This window comes from Larimichthys crocea, chromosome XXI (genome assembly GCF_000972845.2).
Source record: "Larimichthys crocea isolate SSNF chromosome XXI, L_crocea_2.0, whole genome shotgun sequence".
In the NCBI taxonomy this organism is placed as follows: domain Eukaryota; kingdom Metazoa; phylum Chordata; class Actinopteri; family Sciaenidae; genus Larimichthys; species Larimichthys crocea.
The window spans coordinates 14,148,443-14,171,615 of NC_040031.1; the positions used below are offsets into that span (position 1 = coordinate 14,148,443).

General features: G+C 42.6%; 1 protein-coding gene across 2 annotated transcripts in view; it reads right to left on the reverse strand.

The window, feature by feature from the left end:
- reln (reelin) overlaps positions 1-23,173 on the reverse strand; it is an 85,851-nt gene that overhangs the window by 39,783 nt on the left and 22,895 nt on the right. For both annotated transcript variants that reach the window (XM_019260909.2, XM_019260908.2), the window contains exons 3-4: positions 11,637-11,775; positions 1,658-1,728 (exon numbers count right to left, since the gene is read on the reverse strand). In XM_019260909.2, the coding sequence (XP_019116454.2) occupies positions 1,658-1,728; positions 11,637-11,775 (210 nt within the window). The remainder of the gene's footprint in view (positions 1-1,657; positions 1,729-11,636; positions 11,776-23,173) is intronic.

Genomic DNA, 23,173 nt, shown 5'->3' on the forward strand with positions numbered 1-23,173 from the left:
AGTAGTGGAGTAAAATGCTCCTTGTCTCTGTTTGGACAATTCACAAGAGACCAAAACTGATCAGACCCATTTCTGTTTCTGTTTCCTCCTTTCTCTCATCTCTGCTCTGTCTCCTTTCGCCTTCTGGTGCCTACGGCATGTTCGCGTCTCATTTGTGATTCAGATTTCCTGGCGTGGTTCGGCAAAAGAAAAAAGCATTGCATTTATTGGCCGTCAAAGGAATTAGCTTACAGGAAGGTCAGCCACCCGCTCACCTCTACTCTTTCCCAACTTTTTTCTTCTGTTAATGATGTTGAATCACTGCACTACCTCTAGCAAACACTCAAATCACCTGCAATTCATGACCTTCAAGTTTCTCATTACTACTATCTCTTTATTCTACCATTTTGTCCTTCTATTTTTCCATTTCTCCTTGACCAATTAGACAGAATTTGTCATTACTGACATGTAATTTATAACTTAACATCCCTCTATTTGTCCTATGTATCCCTTAAAACTGTCAGCACTGTTTCTCCAACCTCACGTCCCTCTGTACCTCTTCTACCTGCACATGTTCACCGTAGATTTATTATTTTTTTATTACCTCATTGCTTCTTTCTCTGTCTGCTCCCATTCATAACTTACCTCCTCCAAGACCTTGTAAGGTTTAAATCTCTGCTTTCCAGCTTGTCTGTGGTGAGTACTTGTGTGTTAATGTGATACTGCAGGGCCTTGGCACTAAACAACTAAGTGACTGTTGTTGGCTGCAGATATTTCATTTGTAGAGGGAGAAGACTGGGGCAGTGTGTCAGTGGTGGTGAGCGGAGGAGATCTCGGGCAAGGAGACAGAGGAGAAGAGCCTCGCAGCTCTTTCCCTGTCACTCTTCCAGACCTGACTGAGGGCTCTGTGCCCCATGTTTTCCAAGTGGCAGGGAGCCATGAAGTTGAGCACTCTCTTTCTGGCATGTGCTAAAGTCATCAGTAGTTTCTCCAATGACCTGCTGGGGGACACACTTGTCATGAGGAGTCCTCAGAGACTCGCCACGGCGACTTTCATTTTCTAATAGACTAAATACATATCTCAAAGCTGAAATTGAGTTGTTTTTCCCCTGAAACAGTTTGTGAAAATACCCCAGCAGCATTTAGTGAACTTCTTCACTTTCAGCATTAAAGTCAAATTTGATCTACAAAAAGGAGTTCTTGAGTGAGGAGGGGGCTTCTTTTCTGTAAACAAGCAATTATATACACTCAGCATGCAAAGTGGGCCTGCACTGTCTGTCAATAGCTACTTAAGGCTGTCACAGAAAGTGGATGTAAGAAGTGTCGGCCATAAAGCGTAAATCTCCAGCAGACAGAGAGAGAGAGCGCGAGAGAGAGAGAGGTGGAAAAAAAAGAAGAAGCTGAGTTTAGCATAAGCTGAAATTAAGCTGGCAATATAGGACATCCAAATATCTCTGGCTCTGGCTGCATCATTAGGCAGAAAGGGAGCCAGGGAGTGCTGCAATGCCACTGTCACGAAGAAGCAGCATATCAACCATATTGTGTCATCCATATCCTGACAATCTGTGCATATGATGGACAGTAATGGGAGGTGAGAAAGGGGGTACGGTATGTATATACAGCATGTTGGTGCACGTATGTGTTAACACATAGGTGCCTGTTCATGTATGGGACTCACCTCCTTGTTCACAGAGCTGTTGGGCCAGAGCATCCTTGAAAATGATCTGTCCTTGATGCGTTGCTGTGGCTCTGAGAGAAAAAGAAGGCGAGACAGAGCATTAACACAAACATCCCTAAATAGAAAGTTCTGTCCTTGATATATGAAGATCAATCCAAAATGTTTAATGTGTTCAAGTATCCTACATGAAGGAAGACATTTTCTGAAGTTCATTAGGATGTAGCTTTGAGGTAAAACAGCACAAATCAAGACACAATTTACATGGGATTATATAACAACAAAAAAAGCAGTTACTATGACTGCATTTCCTCTGACTACGAGGATAACTGTTGTTTTACTATCCAAGTATGGAGAGTAATATTTCCCCATTCACATTATTTAACATTTTTCGTGCACATACAATATAAAATAGTGTGGGTTATCAAATATCCTCTGCGCTACTATACTGCACTCTTGCATGCCAGTGTAAATCTAACTGTATGTTGCGTGCATGTATGGAATGTAATATGAATTTCCTTCCGGTGGCCATGAAATGCATTATTCATTTGAAAACGGAGAGAGCTTTAAAAATCTAAGAGGGTGGAATGGCTCAGTGTGCAGCGGGATCTTTTACACAGACACCGAGACATGCGCTGCTGTACTGTAGACATGTAGGAAGAGATCCACTCTCATTTGCTATAGCGGAGTAACATCAGTAAAGATGCACACTGACAAAGCAGCTTTCAAGTACAAAACTCTCATCCCTTCCACTAACAATATAAAAAAAACCAAAATACTACTACTACCAATTATAATAATGATGATAATACAGCGGTTCTTATAATAATATTTTTATGTAAAAACAACAAGAGCAAAACTGGGGAAATCAGACTGGAAAGAAGAAGAAGAAGGAGCTGAAATATTCAGAGTCCTTGAAATGAGTTATTGGAAAAGGCTGTAAAGTTTTAGAGCTCTCAAGCCTTTTGTAGCTCATTCTAGTCAGTGGCAGCAGCAAAATTGGATGTGTAGTGGCTCCACGAAGGAAAGACCAGTGTAAGGGGAGACAACAGTACATTTTTAGATGGCTAGTAAAAGCTATATAACACCACTTCAACCTGCATTTTACCCACATCGTACAGACAAGGAAAACAGAGTATTGAGGTCAAAAACATAAAGGTTTCCTTGTATTAGTGCTTGTCCATCAAGGGGAGTAGGGCAGTGTAAATCCTGTTACATCTGTCTGGCACTCAGACTTGTGTCTAATGTTGTAATTTGGCTTTGCTGTAAAATATGAACATCATCTGTGGCATGCAAATCTGTATGTGAGCCACCCACATACAGTGAGAAAGTCCCTTCAAGGCGAGGGCAGAACGCAATAAGAGGCCTCTTTTCTTACTCTGTGCCATGTGAGGACACACTGTTGTCTCAGTGTTTAGGGCATTCCCACGATCCAGAGACATTAGACAACATTTTTGTCAAACCAACAAAGTGGAGCTATGAGTAACCTCAGTGTTATTTCAAATTCGCTATACAACAAACTCATTGGGAACTATCCAGACAGTTGTGTGCCTCTGTGTGTATGCGTGCAGTGCCACACCCGGTCAACATGCTGTCCATTACAACAAGATTAAGAAGAGGAGGAGAGGAGACAAGAGGATATAAATAAGCAAAACATAATGGGGTATACACAATATGGTGGGTGTCTGACTCAGTGAGCCCACATCGATTTTTCAGACTTTCGTCTACTGCTTCATTCATCTTTCCTTCTTGACATCCCTGTGTGGATTTTGCCTCACACCTCCCAAACTCTACCGCTGCCTGGCCCACCATGCAGATTCGGGTCTTTTATGGTTGCCAAGGCATTTACTCGTTCATCTCGGCTTATGAATAATGAACAGGCCCCTCATTAATTAGTAAAGAGCTCTTGTGCCCGTGCAGAGCTAGGGAGAAAACATACTTAATTACACTCATATTTCAGAATTGGGTGAAAACTAATTTGAGTTTGGTATTTATGAATAAAAGATGGCACGTAACGAACAGCGCGTGGGGATGTAGGAACAAGGCCCTTAAATATTTACTAAACATGGTCTCAGCTCAAGTTCACTAAACAGATTCTGTTAAGTACCAGGGGACAGGGGGCTCCATCAAAGAGCACATTTGACCTCACACACATCTTTTACACTCACTGAACACATCTGTGACTGTAACCATTACAAGCCAGGTAGGAGTTGCTGAGAGTAGTGCAAAAATTTGAAAATACTTTACTTGGGTAAAGATACAGTAAGCATACAACAAGTTCTACATTTTTAAATATGAAAAGTACAAATATTTATTACGCAGCAGAATTTCCCCTGTCAAAGCTTTATCATTCTTATTTTTGATTTATTTTTACTGGTGCACAAATGTGTATGAAGCATTTTAATGTTTAAGGTGGAGGCCCTGTAAATATTTTAGAGGCTGTTGGGTTTAATCTATAAAACTGCATCAATACTGATAAACTGATCATATGTTTTGTTGGTGCAATCTTAATCTGCAAAGTGTGATAAACATAAACTGGAGCTGAAGTATAGTAACATAAGTAACAGAACACTCTTCAGAGTACAATGTAAAAGCTGTGTAGTATTTTAAAGGGGAAGCTTTTTAAATTGTAATTATGCAGGAGTGTCTCTGAAAAGTCCAGAAGCACTTGTCTGTTTCTAATGACGCCGTTTTATTTCCCTCCAATAAATACAAAGTATCTACCAAACAATGGCTGTGATATATTCAGTGAGCGCGTGTTCCTGTGAAAGTGTGTGTATGTTTGAGTGGTCTGACTATGTGTGACTTAATAACGTGTCTGTCATTAAAACAGTAGCCAGGAGAGGGCATTTAGTCTGAGGAGAGTGTGTGATCGGCGCAGCGCGACGCCAGCGTCTGTCCTGCCGTCACACTCCAGCGGCTCCTCAGCGTGTGTCTCTCATTACTGTCTCCACTCCGAGACACACACACACACACAGAGCAGCACTGATACAAAACAATTATTGAACATCTAAATGTTAATTTGACTTTCTTCAGGGGGAAAAAAGCAATTAAGGGTCTAAACGTGTTGGTGTTTTTTTTTTCCCCTCCTCTCTCCCGTCTTCTGATTCAAACGAGGGATCATTCATCTTGTGAAAATAAGTGTCATCCTCTCCCCTCTCATTAGTCAAGAGGAGCAAATCTGAGAGATGGGAAAGAGAGGAAGAGATGAAGAAAAAGAGAAAGATTGAGCGAGAGATATGGGTAAATGGACGGGGAAAGGGAGAAAAGGGGGAGGGTTGAGATTTGGTCAGAGGAAATAGAGATGGGGGTTACATGGCTTTGTCTTTCAAAGTCCACAATCTGCTGTCAAATAGCAAGGCATGAGAGTAAGGGCAGAGATCCATTCTACACACACACAGACACCCATGCATATATATACACACACTCCAAGCCACATATGAGCTTTAACATGTATGCAGATGGACAAGCTGTCACTCAAAGAGCTCCCAAAAGGGCCTGAAGTGGGTAATTACCAAGCATGTCTTCCATGTTAGATTACATGTTGCTGTCGGCCATAAGTATCCCCCAGGAGCCAGTTTGACAGCTCCCTGCTAACCACACACACTCACACAAACACACACACAGCAGGAAACACCGCTGGCTGATTCACCCTAAAGCCATATACATTCAGTTTGATATGTTGACTGCTATTTTAAAGACAGGAATATACCACAAACTAGAGAGCGCACAAACAAACCTTTTAACAGTTTTTACACAATGCTGTTGAAACACAAACTGTTAGATCTAAAGGGCTGAGAACACACACGTCGTCTCGCTCTTCTTCCCTCGTTAGACGACTCTCCCATCCCGTTTTCCTCAAATCCCAATTAAAAGCTCATTTTCTCTCCCAGCTCACTAGGCCTGTTTGTAATCATGATTAATATGAAGAGTTCCAGTGGGGTGCAGTCCCAGTCACCAGCACTGATTTGGTGCATTTGGACCTAGGCCTTAAAATAATACACCCTAATTGGTTGATTTATCTTCTATGTTGAGGACCAGCTGTGGTTATGGCACCACAATCAGGGACAAAGGGTAAAACAATGAAGAGGCAGGAAGATGGAGAAGTAAAGACTGAATAGGAAAAGACAAGAATTCACTGCTTCAGCTCTCTCCAAAAAAACACTGATCAAGAGCTTTGATGAAATGTAAAGCGGGGTCTTATGATTTCAACGCAGTCTTGATATTTTCATACCCGTCAGGGCCTGAGAAGGTGGGACTGGTTTTGTGGAATCACATTACCCAACCCCCTCTACCCCCATCCCCATTCCCTCCGCCCCTAAATTAATTAATTGAAAAAGGCTCTTGGAGAACATGCAAATTTAATGAAGCTCCACAGAGGAGGGATTTGGGAGTTGTTTGGCAAATTACCTGCTTGTTAGCACAGGGTCATACGGAGTTACAGCTTCAAATACAGCCAGAAGAAGCACAGTTAATGCTCAGTATACAGCCAGGAAAAGAGCAATTGACCTTGACTACTGTTAGCAAGTCATAATTAGGGGGATTAGAAAAACAACAGCAGTTAGGAGTAAAAGAGAGTCAAAAGAGTTGAGTCTTAAAAAAAATAAAAAAAAAGTCTTTTAGGAATCTCACTTTGTCAGTGACAGACTGAGAGTCAGACTACGACAAGTGGGGGTGAAAGAGAAGAATCTACGGTATTGACCCAAAGTCAACAACAGAGAGATGAATTCCCCACAACAAGTCACGTCTGTAATTTATCTTGTCAGTCACAACGGAGCACATTTGCAGGAACAGACAGCTCAGAATGTGAAGCAATCATTTCTCTCAAAATACATCTGGAACGGACCCCCTCTCCCCTGAGCATGCTTCATTCTGCTGCATTTAAAATCATGCTTTATCTTTTTTTTTTTTTTTTTTCAATCTCCACGCTCTATTTCATCTAGAATTGATAAGAAGGTCAACGTCCCAGCAGGTGGGACTGTGACCTCCTGATGGGAGTGTGTGATGTTGGTGCACCACAGACGTGGACAATATGTGGCAGTATTGATCAGAGTACTGATGTGTAATATGCATGAATCTGTGTGTAGATGTGTGTGTGCATGTGTATTTCTGTGTACGCAGGTGTATGTATATATTTACAGGGGTCACGGACCGTCTCTTGGGAAATAAGACCATATCGTAGACGCAGAGACCTTTAGGGTAAACTGCAACAGTCTGGGTTGTAATCTGTTGAGGAGCGCAGGAATTGGTTTGCCTCTAAAAGTTGACGATTTACTGTTAAATTTTGAAAAAGCGACACATTTTAAGAGTTCAAGAAAGGTTAAATGCATGAATATGAGAGATATAAGAGTTGCTGTCTTACATGTGAATGTATGATATATGAAAATTGGAATTATATGGGTCGACTGCACCAGATTTGCAGCTCCCGTCGGTTTGTGGAGGAAAAAAGTGGATCAGATTTATGTCCTATGTCATGCTTTACATTTCTACCCCGTATTTCTATATCTACAATGTCAAAATGTGATAAACTTGATCCAATCTTTCATTTTCACTGGCCCAGTGTCTACAGTGAATCTGTCACACAGCCACGGGCTAGTATTGAGCTTCAGTGACGAGGGAAGCTCATTAATATGTTCAAATAGACTGAAAGATTGGCATGAATAGTTGGGAATCAATGGAGAAGACTAATACCAGAAGAAATTAGGTGCAGGTTGAGATAGGACATCTGTCAGCATGATGTCTGACCTCTGACCTTTGACCCTTTCATTAATATAACACGCTGTCTATCATCCAGCTTGTCAGAATCGCCAGACTGGATGAGCTTACTGCCAAATTCTCCAAATACAAGCTTCAAGAAAGGAAATATGCACTTGAAGCTTTTGTGAGAGTATAAATATTTACTGTTTTCAGGCATCTCTAGTTGGTGGGCTCTCAATTTTTAGTAGCATGCCTAAAAACAGCAGTACATCTTCTGGACCTTATAGCTCACCGTAAAATGATGACATCCTCTGCTACTAAGGCACACAGAGTCTCTTTTCACAAAAGCAACCAAACAAGGCTGCTTCTGTAGGGGAAAAAAACAGTAGCAGTGGACATCAGTGAACCTACTATGAGGCGCTGTAGTGCATGTTTCACAAACTTCATGCTCACACAGACCTGCCCACTTAGAACAGATGGCAGTACCAACAACACAACAACACCCGGCATAATTACAGCACAGGAACCGTTCCTTTTCAATTACAGCTAACAAGACAAGAGAGCGTTTGAGCGCCTACATGTCCTATTTCTATTCCTCCTCCTAATTGCTCCTACAAGTGTCTTCAATCAGAGAGGGCTCCACAGAGGAACCGCAGGTAGTAGAGATGTAGAAAAAGAGTGTTTGCAAACAAATGCATGCAAACACACACATACACAGCATGCCATGACATAAAGGAATGTGTGCGCCATTAGATCTGCAGACATCCATCACCTCAGGGGAACACTTTGGGAAGGGGGCTCACATGCAGTAATTGAAGCAGCCGCTAACCAGGCAGCTGTCTGAGACCCACAGGGACGCAGTACAGAACACTGCTGCTCACACACTGCTGCACACACGCACACACACTCACACACGCTCACATACACATATCAACACACAAGGGCATGTTCACGCAAGGCTGCATGTGTGCATACAGCACCCAGATACGGCCATATAGCACCTACACACAAGCAAGAGCTGAAAAGTTATGGGCGATATGAGTTTCTCTGTCTCATACTCTTTGTGCATGTGCGCACATACACAGACACACACTCACACACACACTACATACTGACTCAAGGCTATGAATGAAGCAGAATAAAGGCAAAGAAAGGAAGATACACAACAGTGCATCTTTGCATTCACCAGAAGAGGCTTTTAACCATTCTCACCTCTGCTAAGTGCAGTAAAGCATTGAGTACATTATGTCATGGTGTGGACTATGTTGTTTGAGCAAGAAGAATAAAAAGTGGGGCACAACGACGTGTTTTATGAAATCATTAAAGCGTGAGTTGTTTTGCATTTTGTGTGTAAGAAAAAGGTTTGCTCCTGGCAAACAAGTTAGCTTCACTATGATAGTTGATACTTCTGAATGATACTGGGTCACAGGAATAATTGCTAAGAGAGTGCCATCTTAGGTCTGCAAGTAATTATTAGTTTTTATAACAGATTTATCTATTGGTCATTTGATTAATGGATTAATAGTTGTGTCTGTAAAATGTTTGAAAATAAACAATTTCTGTGATCCAAATGCTACATATTTATATCATTAGTTTTATTCAAATATATTCAATTTATAGTGACATCAAACAGAAAAGCAGCTTGTTCACATATTTAAAAAGGTTTGTGTCCTTGTTTGTTACATTGTTAAAATGATCAATCAGTTTCAGAACTGCCGGTTAATTTTCTGTTGACTGACTAGTTTGAGTTTGAATCGTGTGATCAGTGTTTACTTCAGGATTTATGTGTGTGTGTGTGTGTGTGTGTGTTCCTCCTAATGCTCCACCTCTACTCTTCTCCTCCAAGGCCTCCCCTTCTCTTTAGGTGGCAATTTACAGCCACCCAGAAAATGAGTTCTTCTGGATGCCCACGTCACCGCACTCCATCACACTCCGGCTAGTGATCTGTTACCACACACACACCCACAATATTGCCCATAAAACTGCTCACAGGGCCCCAAATTGATGCAGTGGTGGACCAGCTCCAGCCCTGTGAAGGACATAGGATGTCTGCGCCTTTAATTTAAACACTCATGGACACTGCTTGTGGAAAATGGTCCTTGTATCAATCAGGAGCAGGCGTACTATGGGCAAGGGCAGAACATCAAATTATTTACATTTTGTACAGTCAAGACAAATCTTTTATATTTTTTTAAAATAAAAAACACGGAAAAGGAAGAAAATATGAGCTGGTGACTTGACCAGGGTGTACTACGTCTCTCGCCCGATGACAGCTGGGATAGGCTCCAGCTCCCAATGACCCGTATAAGGATAAGGTTACAGCAAATGGATGGATGGAAGAAGAAAATATGACCAAAAAAATGAAAATGACAATAGCCTGATCACATCACAACCTAAAGAATAATAACACTGACAATACAGTGCTGAAAAAATGCATTTGTCACCCAAGGTAAGCCTGGCTTTGGTCACAAGGGCCACGCCTGTTGAATTTTGCCCAGAGTCACATCACTGAATCCGGGGAAGGCAGCTCCAGAGGTTAGGATATACTCGTGGAGATGCGGGCTATGAACTGGAACAGGATGCAGTAAGACTGTGGATGTGTGCGTGTGTGTGTGTGTCTGTAAGGAGCAGTCTCCAGCCAGCTGGAGTGTGACTGGCTGACTTTGATAAGGTCACCCGCAGGGGCCCTTATTGTCATATAGTCGTGGACCCCTGCCAGCCCCACTGTCATCAGCACTGGCACACTGCTGCTCAATGGTTTACACTCACATGCAAACGCACTCACTGAGGAAACACACAATCCTCGTAAGCTGACGCACGCTCAACAGTAAATGTGTTCGCTGGCAGACGAAAAAGCTGGTAAATCTGTTTGGCTTCGTGGATATTGTCTAAATAGCAGCTCCACTTTAGTACATTCCCCAATTGAATCCTTTTCTGTCAGTCTGTCCATAAAAGTCTCTGTCTGATAGTCTATCACGTTCCTCCAGGAATTCATTGAGGGATTTTTTTGACGGCTGCCAAAATGTTTAATTTAGTTGTGGGTTTTATGAAACACTGATGTGCAATTTGCAATGTCTTTCAGGTTTGGAAAGGGGATGACTGGTAATAAAAAAAGGAAAGAGATTAGTTTGCAGTTTGATTTGTCTATCTAAGGATTCAAATTATATGATAATGATGTTTTCATTCTTCATGTAGAAATGTACGGATTACCCAAGAAAAATGTATGAATATTCCAATATTTGTGGGTGAATTTATAAAAGATCTTTGAAAAGTAGTGCTGTGTTGCTGTGACTTTGCATGGGGCAGAGTTACTGGAGTCCTCCCCTTTTTTTCTACACTTCTACAGCAACAGCTGCTAATTGCATTTTGACTGATTATCAGCATGAGGCTGTAAATCACCAGCCAAGAGAACTGCAGGGAAAGAGAGTTAGAGGATGTTTCCAACAGATAGAGATTGAGAAAATGATGAAGAGCAAGACCAGACAGAGGAATGTGAAACGAAAATGAGAAAAAGAAAAAAACAAAAAACAAAAAAAAAACAAGACTGTTGCATTTCAGACCCGTACATTTTAAGCTTATTTTCTGACTTGGGCAAGTCAAACATGTAACATATACAAAACAGACCTGTGCAGTATCACTGAGAGACTTACCACTGCCTAAAAAAAATCCTAACAGAAGCCATTTGTACTAGTGAGGGCGGAAAATTGCTTCTCATTCTTGCATTTATGTAATGTCATAGAAGAAGAACATTGTGTAAACCAATGTTATTCTATCTTAAAAATATGTATGTGTTTGTGTCTGTATCACACCCATCCTCTGAGGATGGGTGGATCTGTTCAACCACTCGAACATTTTCCAAAGGGAAGAGGTACCAAGCCCACTAAATGAGAGGATGGGGATATTTCCGTTAATTCTCAGCAGGGCAAACACACACATTCACACCTGCCAATGCACAGGTCACGTCTAGCAAGGTATTGAGGATATTACCACGCACACTCATTATCTTTGTCCCCAGTTTAACCTTGTTCCAGTGATTATGCATGTTTTCTCTGACAGGATGGCCTTTTGACATCCTTTCTGTGTCTCTCACAGTGAAAACACCACCCTAGAAGTCAGCTGATAAACTGGGTCAGCCACACGACATTAACAGATATTATTGTTGCGGTTTACAACTCCCATGTCTGGAGACGTGTGGCAGCTGTAAAAGTCCTGGCCTGCATCATATCTACTCATCTTATTCTTTCTTGGCTGCTCTCTTTTACACACATTCTCATGTCTGACTTACAGGAAGTTGACGCAGCCAGTGCCAGGCGGTGGAGCGATCCAGACAAAGCTGAAGCTGGAGGACGGCTGGTGGCTGACATGGGAAGCGACCACACTGCAAACAAACTGGGTTCCACCAAACTGCCGCTCTGACATCACACCTGGAGGAGAAAGGTGAAAATAATTAGGAAGGGACAAGGAAGGACAGTTTGTAATGTTTGGTGTCTTCCTATTATTTATTTATTACCAAACATATGAAGCCAAACATGGTGTTTTAGATGTTTGAAGAATTCCACGTACCAGCTGCTTTCCATTCATTTTATTACAGTACTAAAGTCAACTTGCACATAAAACTTGGGTTATATTGTATGTTGTATTTGTAAAAGTTACATGTGTGGTAAACCCCTTTATAAAGTAGTGATTTTTTAGTCTGCCAGTGGTTTGCATTCGTGGGCCTCCTGAAAAACACTGCCTTCATAAACCTGCAAAAAAAAAAAAAAAAAAAAAAAACACACCCAAAGACAAACACTTAAGAATAGTTATATTTAATTTATGACCTCTGGAATTAAAACTGCTTTTTGGTGGCCAACTCCAATTAATACACACGCTCAATTTCATTACTGCATACAGTTTCACAAAAATAAAAAAACACATAAATTATGATGTTCACTATGCAAGTATCTCAACTTCACTGGTCAGGTTGATCGTGTAAAATACTGAAATAAAATTAGAATGGTAGAAATCACATCACATTACAAATTAAAAAAACAGGTCAAACCTATCAACTTGTATGCAATTAAATGCTGCAGTAATATTTGATAAGACAGAGTGCACTCAAAGGGAAATATGAAATATGTTATAAAGCAACACAAATCAGCAAAAGTCTGTGACACAAGTATGTTGTGCATCTACCAGCATCTTGGAGTTTGTACACACATATACAAAAAACACCTAATTCCCTCCTCCCTTCTTTCCACTCACTTTTTATTTCTTCCCTCAGTCGTTTGATCTCATGCCATTCGTCTGTCATTTTTTCCATTCCACTGGCACCCTACAGTTTCCTTTTTGTTCTTCATTGCTTCCTGCCTCACACTCACTTCTCGTCCACTTTCTCTCTTTTGCTTTTTCCCTCCCTCTTCTCTACTTCTCTTCTTTCATCATTTTTTTTTTCCCTTGACCCTCTCCTTCTTTTCTCCGTCCCTGTGAGCTGACACTACATAATGGTGCTCTTATTAATGAGGGTCTGTGCCCGGCTATGATTGCACCGATGGGATGACATCATGTCACACAATCTTTCCTTCATATCACAGAGGGCAAGGGCAGGATGCCGCCTGCCTCATCAATCACGCCGCAGATGTACAGAGCAGTTTAATAATTTACTGTAACTAAATGGCTTTGTAGTGTCGGCGAAGAGGTGTCCAAACTGTGCGGTAACTATCACGAATGCAAACACAAGTATGGAGTGTGCATCTCAAAGGCAGATAATCTGGGAATTTGTCATAATTCTACAACACTGAGTCAACATAGTTTGGTCCGCTGCACATGGAGCAAACACATTCAGCCAGTTTAAAAATGTATGTGATGTCCCATCTGCGTATGAAGACGTGCACTGAGCTGCAGTGCTCTCATGGCCGGCCTCTGCTCTGCGTAACCTGCAAACACAGTCCTCTCCTCTCCTCTCATCTCCTCTCCTCTCATCTCCTCTCCTCTCCTCTCCTCTCCTCTCCTCTATCATAACTCAACTCACAGAAAACATAATCAGCAATGATTAATAACATCAGAGCTTTAATATCCCCTGAATCAATGTGCAAATGTGTGTGCGTATGTTTAGGTGTGTGTGTGTGTCGGTGTGTGTGGTTCAAAACTAATTATTTAAAGAGAAATAATTCCTCCCATTTCTGACAGTAATAAATTTGACCTTGCAGATTGCATCCATAAATACACATGATGTCGACAGCTCCATAAATGTTTCTGTTTGACTCAGCTCGATGTGTGTGTGTGTGTGTGTGTTCGTTTGAATTGTTGCATTAATTTTATGTCAGTGTGTGTGTGTGTGCACACCATGACGCAAACAAACCTAGTTATCATTCCTATCGAATGAAAAACTTAGAAAAACAAGCTTGTCTTGAAATTGAACATCATGCATTTATTTGTTTACCCTGTGGGATTTGCAAAGGTTCTCTTCAACGCAGGAGTCATGCATTTTCTCATCATGTAGAGAAACATCGAACTCTTTAGACTCCCGGAGTTCAAACTGAATAATCATCAGAGCTGCATGATTTAAGAGGCTTCACATGACAACAACATATTGTGTCATTATGTGTGAGTGCAAGCAGCGTGCGGGCCTAGTGTGTCAGATTTACGAGGTGTCGAGCAACGCAGCCTTTTACATTGCGAAGGAGCTGCTGGTGTGTAATAACAGACTGAGATGTAATCACCCACTAATAGTACTGCTGTTCTCTAATCACCTCAGCTACAACCTCTCTGCGTAATGGCCACAATTCACTCTTAAGCAAACACATACACACTCACACAGAGAGACACACGTAAGCACACATTACTTATTGCAGATCTCCTCGGCACCTTGTCTTTACCGCCGGGATACAGAACTGCAGAAATTGTTTCTGTGCTGTTCTTTACGTAGCACTCAGGGAAGCATGCAATGACATACCCATACATCTTTCTCTCTTTTTAACCCCGTCTGACACAAAAGAGTGCCATTTCCAGAACAATTTCCTTGCTGTTACGTGCCACGCGTCTACTGCCGCAGCCACGGCAGTCAAGACAACAGTTTTGGCACTAATTGCCCAATTTTGTGGCAGAAGAAGAGAAGGAAAGGAGCTGCGAATCTTTCTAAGCACATTGCCATGGCGCAATTTGAGAATCCCTGCAGATGTGCATAATACAAGCTAAGCTCTTGTGGTGGCAATGGAAACATTATCTGGAACGCTGCAAAGACAAACAGAAAGAGAGAAGTGTGGTGATGGAGTTGAGCAGCAGACTGAGCAGAGGAGATAGCAGAAGGAGAAAGTAGACGGGCTGTGGCCAGTGTGGACAGACAGACAGAAACAATGAATCACTCATTCAAAGGAATACTCTCATTTACAGTGTTGTCACTCATCACTGAGTAAAAGAAAGAGCTGGGCACCAACAGCAAGTACAGAGAGGTTTTTTTTTAATTTACAGTGATGACAATCTCTGGTAATCATTCCTGATTAATTCACCACAGGCTTCCATAACTCTTGATTAAATTGGCAAATGAACTAATATTGGATGTGAAAAGTGAAAACAAACACGCAAATTCAATATTTTGAAACAGAAAACTGAACAAAACATTGTGATAAAACAAAGAAAATAGCAGCAGACACAGAGAGAGAAAGGTGGAGACGTGTGGGTATGGCTATAGAAAAGCAGAGAGCAGTTAGAGCGGGGTGAAGATGAAAAGGCAGACTGATGCACTCCAGGACACAGCAGCGCTGGGACTCGACATTGCTCACAGAATTTCTATTCCCACTTGAAAAATACACTCAGGCGTAAAAATGCAAATAGCGAAACTAGTCCCTTTCATGTCCGGGTGTAGAGAGAGAGTGAGGGGGAGAAAAAAAAATCACTATTATTCAATGAGATCCAAATCCCAAATGTTCCAGCAAAGTAACAAGCTGTAGTGAACCTGGACGGGGGGAAAAAAAAGAAAGCTCTGACCCTGGTTCTGTCCAGGGAGATGAGCAGAGAAATAGAAAGACAGACTCTTTCGTCATTGTGAAATGAAAATATATAACAAAGACCCTCCTGTGTCCTTATACGCCGGGGTCACACCAACTGCAAAAACTGTGAATTCATTTACTCTTGACTCAGTTGACCCCTGAGTTATTTTTACCGGATCCCTGAAACCTAACGTGGTAAATGTTAGCTTTGCTTCATATGCTTGTTTAGTTTTCTGTCTATTTTGTGCTTTGTTCTTTACTCCTTTGGATTCTATTCCCCTAATTACAGTATTAGATTGTGGGTAATTTTGGCAGGAAATGAAAGAAACATTTCAAACATTTTATGGTTTATCGACTGTTCTCTTTGTATGGACTCCTTATCACACAAACATGCAGAACTCAACCTAATCAGTGGGCAATGACACAAGTTGTAGCTGCAGTACAAATGCCACCGGTGATGCATTCATGCTGCATGTTAGATAAGTATCAGCAGAGGCCCCTAATTCAATAAGCAGCCACGGGGGACTTGCAACCACACATCCACAGACAAATGCACACATGCAAAAGCATGCACGCTCGCGCTCACGCCCGCATACACATGCAGTTCTTTCACATGCAGATTGGGAACTTATGAGCTGTCGGCAGTGATTAATGGCAAGAGAAGATGACCTGCTAACTCCCACGGTATGACTGGGCAAAGCATGTTTCATAAATATAAACCCACACACACATGTACACACACACACACACACACACACACACACACACACACACAAATGCGTATACATACCCTCGAGCATGCCCACACACAAACTGACTCACATACACAGAAACACAGGAAATGGGTGTGTCGTGATTTTAAGGGTCATATGATGGTTGTAGGAGTGTCACCCCGACATCAATCTCTGCTGGTAATTGTAGTGATTTTTTAAAGCGCCACACAAAAAGGAAGTGGGAAGTTGAGCGCCTCTTATGTATTCATATCCAGTCCGCCCATGTCTGCAGCAACAAAGAAGTCTTCACATTTTCCCCTTCCGTCTGGCCGTGCTTCTTTTAAATATGTAAACACTTCAATTCACATCTGTCTGTGTTCTCTTTAACATCTATCCGTTTGGAGACAGCATTTTTATCTGTCTTTATATCTCACTTTGCAAAGCTAATGAGCTTTTCCACAGCCAAGCTCAAAACAAGTCAAATAGATGGAGTGAGAATTCTCCCCGATGGAGCAGATGGGCAATCGGTGGCTCAGCCTGGCAGTGACTTCACACTGTAGGACCAGCAGGAGCCGGTCTAACTGGCATTAGAAATGATAGTTAGGCTCTGTGGCAGAGCGGCGAGGATTCGAGAGGCACCATTCAAAGTGATGTGGATATTTACCAGAACCATTCAGGGTTTATGCACACCATTTGACATCTGGTCAGTACCAAATAGCTACTGGATTTTGTACTAATTTTACAACTGCCTTTAAGCAAAGTCTGGGAGCAACAAATGACTCTCAGTTTGAGTGATCTGTCGATGGTCAAACATGTTTTCTGATTAACTTGAAGATGGTTGGAAAAAAATGCACTTGAGGCCTAAAAATGAAATGAGTCTGGGTGCTTGTTGCTCCTTTTCTTCCAACAGTAAATTTAGTACATAATCCAACTTTCCCTTCACTGGAGCGATTGATTTAATAAATTCATGGACACCTTTAACGCAAGAGAACACACATACTGCAAAACCATATGCACGTAACCCATCATCACTGCATGCGCCTGCACATACACATACAAAAGCATCCACAAACAGAATATTAAAACGCATGTGTATGCATAGCAGGTTGCTCGGAGTGTTAATGAAACCACTATGAAGAAGCGCAATGTGCTGTAAGCAGATTAGGTTATTTGATTTTTCTCTTAGGAATGTATTTGTCACGATCACTATATGCTTTTTGATTAAACACAGAAAAGTGGGTCTCATTTAAAAATCACAGATTAATGTTTATGATGCACATCTTTTGTCCTCCAGGCCTGTTGTGTGTGTGTATATGTGCACCCAGATAATAGCCTTATATGCAGTAATCATTCTCCCACTTGCTCAGACTTTAGGAATTCAATGTATACCACCCTAGATAATTTGGAGAGCAGGTCCATTAAAGGGTCATATTTCATGCGGTAATTCTTAAAACCTGTCATAAACCTATTGGAGCATTAACATGTGTTATTAAAAGCCTCTGAATGTATGGGAATCTGTCAAAAGCCAGAATAATGCCTCTGTCAACATGTTTAAAGAGAAGGCCACACAATGGCGACATAAATGATACATCACAACAGTACTGACAGCCTGAGTAGGGACCCCATACGCTTTGTGTTGCTGAATGATCCATTGCTATGTGTGTGCGTTTGTGTGTGCCTGTTGGGTCTCATTCACCCCTTCTTCCCAACGCCATCCTCAGCTGGTCAGCCGAACCACTGCAGGGTCGGCACATGACATCCCGGGCTCTGATCTGCCATTGGCTGAAATGGGCATCCATCTCAGCATCTGCCAATCATGCTACCATGGAGACGAGTTGGCAGCATTGTGGTGATGGCAGGGGTCCGGCACAGCATTGCCAGGAGGAAGCTGTGTGTTAATATGGGTGGTGAAAGATGCCAGTGGCCATGGGGACGGGGGTAAGAGACTCTGTGGGAAAATGTGAGGGGGAGACGTTTGCCACATGAATGAAAGAGTTTAACTGGCAGTAAAGGACACCTGGAGGTCTGCTGGGCTGTATATGTGTGGAGGTGAGCATGTGTATGTATGAAAGACTTACTGTTCATTTGTATATATTTACATTATTATAATATTCCATGCATGCAGCACGTTCAATCCAATGTTCCATTTGTGGGCGTGGATAAAATGTAAGTATTCATGTCCTGGCTCTAAAAAACCAAACCAATTTTTACCCATATGCATACATTCACAGAACAATTGCTCTTTCATTTAGGCTTCCATTGTATCTCACAGCATCCATCATCCATAAACTCCTGAAGGCAAGGCCGCACACACCCACACACCACACACAAACACAAACATACAAAGACAGGGCTTATTGTAGGAGCTGCCAGTATGGCTCTAACCGGTTGAAAGAGAGAAAGGACTCTAGCCAACAACATATGGTCACACACAAACAATTATTTAATACAAATACTAATTTAATAATTGCTTCTTCTTCTGTAATACATCCCATATATGCTGCATCTTTCAAAACCAATAAATGAAAACTAAAAGAAATAAACCGTTAGTTCACTGCTTAAGGCTTCATGCTGCTCCCTTTCAATAATCAAGAGCTACAAGCCATACAAGCATGAATGATGAATGGAAAACAGCAACACCGGTGGAGCATTAATATACCCCCTGAACTAATGTGTCATAATTGAAATGAATGTTGTTCTGAATCAAACAAGTGTTGTATGTTTTGGAGCCCCACCCTGTATGATAGATGAGACTTCTACATCTCTGCACAGCCCTGCAATCCATCTCAAAAAGGCACACTCATATACATGCAAACACACATGAAGTATACCCGGATGCATGCATGTATGTGTATGCATGCACACAAGCCATTTATATTGCTAACACTGTACACTGTATGAAGGAAAACTAGTTTTGGGCATTATTTCTATCAGTATATGGTAACATTTTACTAACTTAAGTAATTGCAGACAACACCACAAGATCACTACAACAAAGTCTGACCACAAACTAGTCACATGTCTTGAACAGGCCAACAGTTTAGCACCGATTTAAACCAATTTATCTGTAGGTAAATCCAAGAAGACGTGCACCTGTTTATAATAAATTCAAGCTGAGAAACAGCAGCCTGTTTGAAACTTGGTCCCGTCCCAGGCTCAAGATGTGTGTGTGTTATGTAAGCCACCAGGGTGAAATGTTGCTGAAAGGCCCAATTGGAGTACCATAGCTGAGCCTGCTGAGTACTCATGGTGTGAGGCCTATGAGGGAGCTCCCACTGGAGGACAGCCCGCTCTGTGCCCCAGGAGAAGCTTACCACACTGGGTGGCAAAGTCACTAAAATCCCCTTCCCCCACCCTTCTAGTCCTTGAGCACCCATTTCTTCTTCCACCCTTCCACCATCCATCCATCCATCCATACGTCCATCCATCAGTGAAGCCCATGAGCGGCTGCCTTCTGTGGGTGTGTGTCATTGTAGCTTGGCAGGCACACACCACAGCTTCAGCGGCAGGCGCCAGGGCTAATTTGATTTTTAATTCAACACGACTCCTCGGCTAATAGTTTGAGCTGGGGATTAATTAATCTGATTTGACTTGTGCTAATTTCTTGCACCCACGTCCCTGCTCCCCACCCGTCGATGCAGCAAACAAACAATCTGGTGAGGCTGTGGTCTCGCAGGCAGTGTCCTGACACACATGTTGAGACACACATGAGATATAGCGACCTGAGGCGACAGGTGAGGAGACAGTGGAAAGCCTAGGGAAAGAAAGGCATGGTGCCTGTGCTGCATTTGCATGTGTGTGTATATACAGTATGCCTGTGTACCTAAATGTGTTCATGGAGGAAGCTGGAGCCGAGCCTGGTCTGACAGTGGAGTGCTGGGAGGCAGTGAACTAATCATGGCAACAGCCTGGCTCTTGTAAGGAGGGCGAAACACAGAGAAGGTCACTAACTATTTTTGCTGCCAAAATATGGGTCAGATTGGATCTGGGTGAGTTGCTCACAGATGAACTTGTATGTAACGTAAAAAAAAAAAAAAGGAAGTCAGAGGCCAGGCAATGAAGCATTCCTGTTCATCTCTGAGGCTTTTAGAGGTTGGAGAGCCAGATCCAGTCAGGACCCAACGGGGAGGAACCAGTAGAACGGCTAAGCTTCCTCATCTCACAGAGTCAAAGAGAGCACTTCCACTTTTTCTAACATTCTCTTCAAGGGAACTTTAAAAATGAATAGACCTCAGAGTGCAGCCCAGATGACATGCACTTTATGGAGAAGACTTTGTAAAATCACTTTCTCTCAGTTCACACACCAAATCCACAGATGCCCACACACTTGCAAGGTGCATATAGAGGTATAGAGTATAAGGAGTTTTATACCACAACACAACAAAGATACATTTCAAAGTGAGCTTGCCTCTTTGCTGAAATGATGCAAACCCACTAGTGTTCACAGAAATGTGTCAAACTGAGCAGTCTTTGAGTCAAAGCTCTCTCTGTCTTTATTCTATCTTTATTTCTCTCTCATTCTCTCTGGCACGTAACCAACCTCTCTGCATGGCAGAAAATAACATTGCTCTGCTCAAGAGAGACCACACATGGGAGAAACAGCCTACGCCTGCTGCTCCCTCCTGCAGGATAAAAAAATAAAAATAACAAAAAACTGGCCAACATCTCACACACACCACTTTGAAATCTCTATCACATTCGGACCAGCTCCCACTTCCCCCTATTTCTCCTTTTCTCAGTCACCCTGGACCCTTTTTTTTGCAATACATTTGGATGCATAAAATACAGTGAAGAAAGGAGGAAAGCACTCAAATACTCAGCATGTGCATACAAATACTTGTGTGCTCTCAGAAAAGGCAAATATAAACACACACACACACACATATACACTTTCACTCACAGACACAAATAGATGCACATATGCATGAACATAAGACACACATAGTGCACAGCACATATACAAACAGATGTAAGCACACCTAGTGAAACCGTGGGAGTTCAAAGAAGGGTCTATGTTTTCCAAGAGAGCTACTGTACACTAAGTGAACCATTAAATTCCCAGCAGCAGCTCCTGCAGGTCGACTCTACCTTAACACCTGAGAGGCAAGACCCATGCTGCTGGGATGTATGGGCACCACTAATGGGCTACTTCAGAATCTACTATGGGTGAACTTTAAATTAATAATGGATTATGTTGTATTCTGTTTGATTTCTTTGAAGGTTGAGTTGCTTTTTGCTTCTAAGGAGGCTTTGTGCATAGAAAGTAGCTACATGACTTGTGATGCATAATCACCCAAGCATTCCTCTGGACTCTGAGAGCACCCAAATGTTTAGCCACCTGTTAGCAGCTTCTAAGCATTGCGGGATTGGTGCCCGGCAACGGGCGGGACAGAACAGAGGCTCAGTCTGGGCACGAGGGGTGGGAAAGTCCTGTGCCAGAAGCAGGGAGATTTACAGCAAGTCAACCCAGCCGATCTTGAGCCTGATCTGTGCCGCAGAGAACACAAATCACCTCCCATACATAACCCTGCCCCTGACAACTCATTTCATCTTCCGCACTAATGAATTCATCATCAGGAGGGATCTGCCTTTGGGTGCCTCAGCCCTGAGCAGAGAAGGAGTAATGGCTCAGATAAGTCATCATCGTCATTATCAACATCAGCAGCAGCAGCACCACCACCACAAGCACCACCTTGCCTCCATTCTGCAAATAGTTCAGGAGCAACAGTTTGTAACTGTGTAGCGTTCTTGACAGAGCTGCAACAGAGGAACTTTGGAAGTGTTCAAGGTTATTACAAGGATGGATGTCAGGGAAAACGTGTCACAGATGCGCCTCTTAAGTGTGAGAATCAGCATGAGTATGCGTATGTCAATGGAATTTGAATGTGTTGTGGTATGAGGGTATAAATCGGAGTGTGCGAGCTCCTATGGTAGCAAGAAAGTGCATATGTGTGTGAATGTGTGTGCGCGTATGAAGGAGTCTAAGCGGCACAGTCAGGGAGCTGTCAGCAGAGAGCCAGGGAGCAGGCTGATCACAGAGCTGCAGTGCGTTTGAAGTCTCCCAGGGACTGACAGCTTCTCTCCCCATGGGAACCCCTTTCCCTCACCCCTTCTCTCCTTCCTGCACCACCCTTTCTCAATATCATTCCTCTTTATCCTCCATCTCCCCCTACACAGTATCTCCTTCCCGGTTCTTCCTCCTCATCCCATTTGATGGAAGGCGTATGCGGAAGCACACTTGTGCTCTCCTGGGACTGTTAGCACTTCCAAAACAAGGCTTTGTTCAGTAGGAAACACACCTGCTGAGTGTGTCTCTGTAAATACTGACATGATGAGCTGCCATCTCTCATAGTCTGACATTCTGGCTGACAATCAATCTGGCTTAGTGGCACAAGGGCACAGACAGACCTTGAGCCTTGAGATGGATGAGTGTGTGGCTATCAGGATTTGAATTCATAATTGTGCCTAATACCATTCATGGTCGTGTATTTCTTTATGTTACTGTTACTGCATGAGTGCTGTTAAATATGTGTATGGCATGATTACACTTTTGGCTGCACACCCTCTCTGTCCCCTCCTCCACAGGTCAAGGTGCAGCAGGATTTCATCTCTGATCTCGCTTGTGTGTTAGCATGAGGCCATCCGTCATGGGGACAGAGTGTCGGCTGGATGTCCCTGTCACTAAGCTGTCCATTTTGTCAGACAGCCAGATCCATCATATTGAGATGGGGACTGATCCTTGCTAGCAGAAGCCAACCGCCCCGCAAATACATACAAATATGCAAATTAACGACAAAATAAACATCACCCTGCAAACGAGCCATCCATCAATGACCAGTTTCTCAGCAGCTCAGCATTGGCACGGCTACACCAATCAGCCACTCCGTCAAAGGGAGTGATGGAACGCCATCCTCTCATCTTCTTTCTCTCCTACCCCCTCCTTATATCATTCACACACTGTCTCCCTTTCATTGGTCCCTCTTTGCCATTTTTCATGCACACTTTCTCCAATTTTCTCCTCTCACACTCATTCGCTTAATCTCAAACACTTTGTCAGCCCCATGTTGGCATTTTCGCCAATCCATTTCCCTCTCCTGTCTGTTTTCAAAGCTCTCTCCTCCATTTCAAGTGCTTTTTTTGTT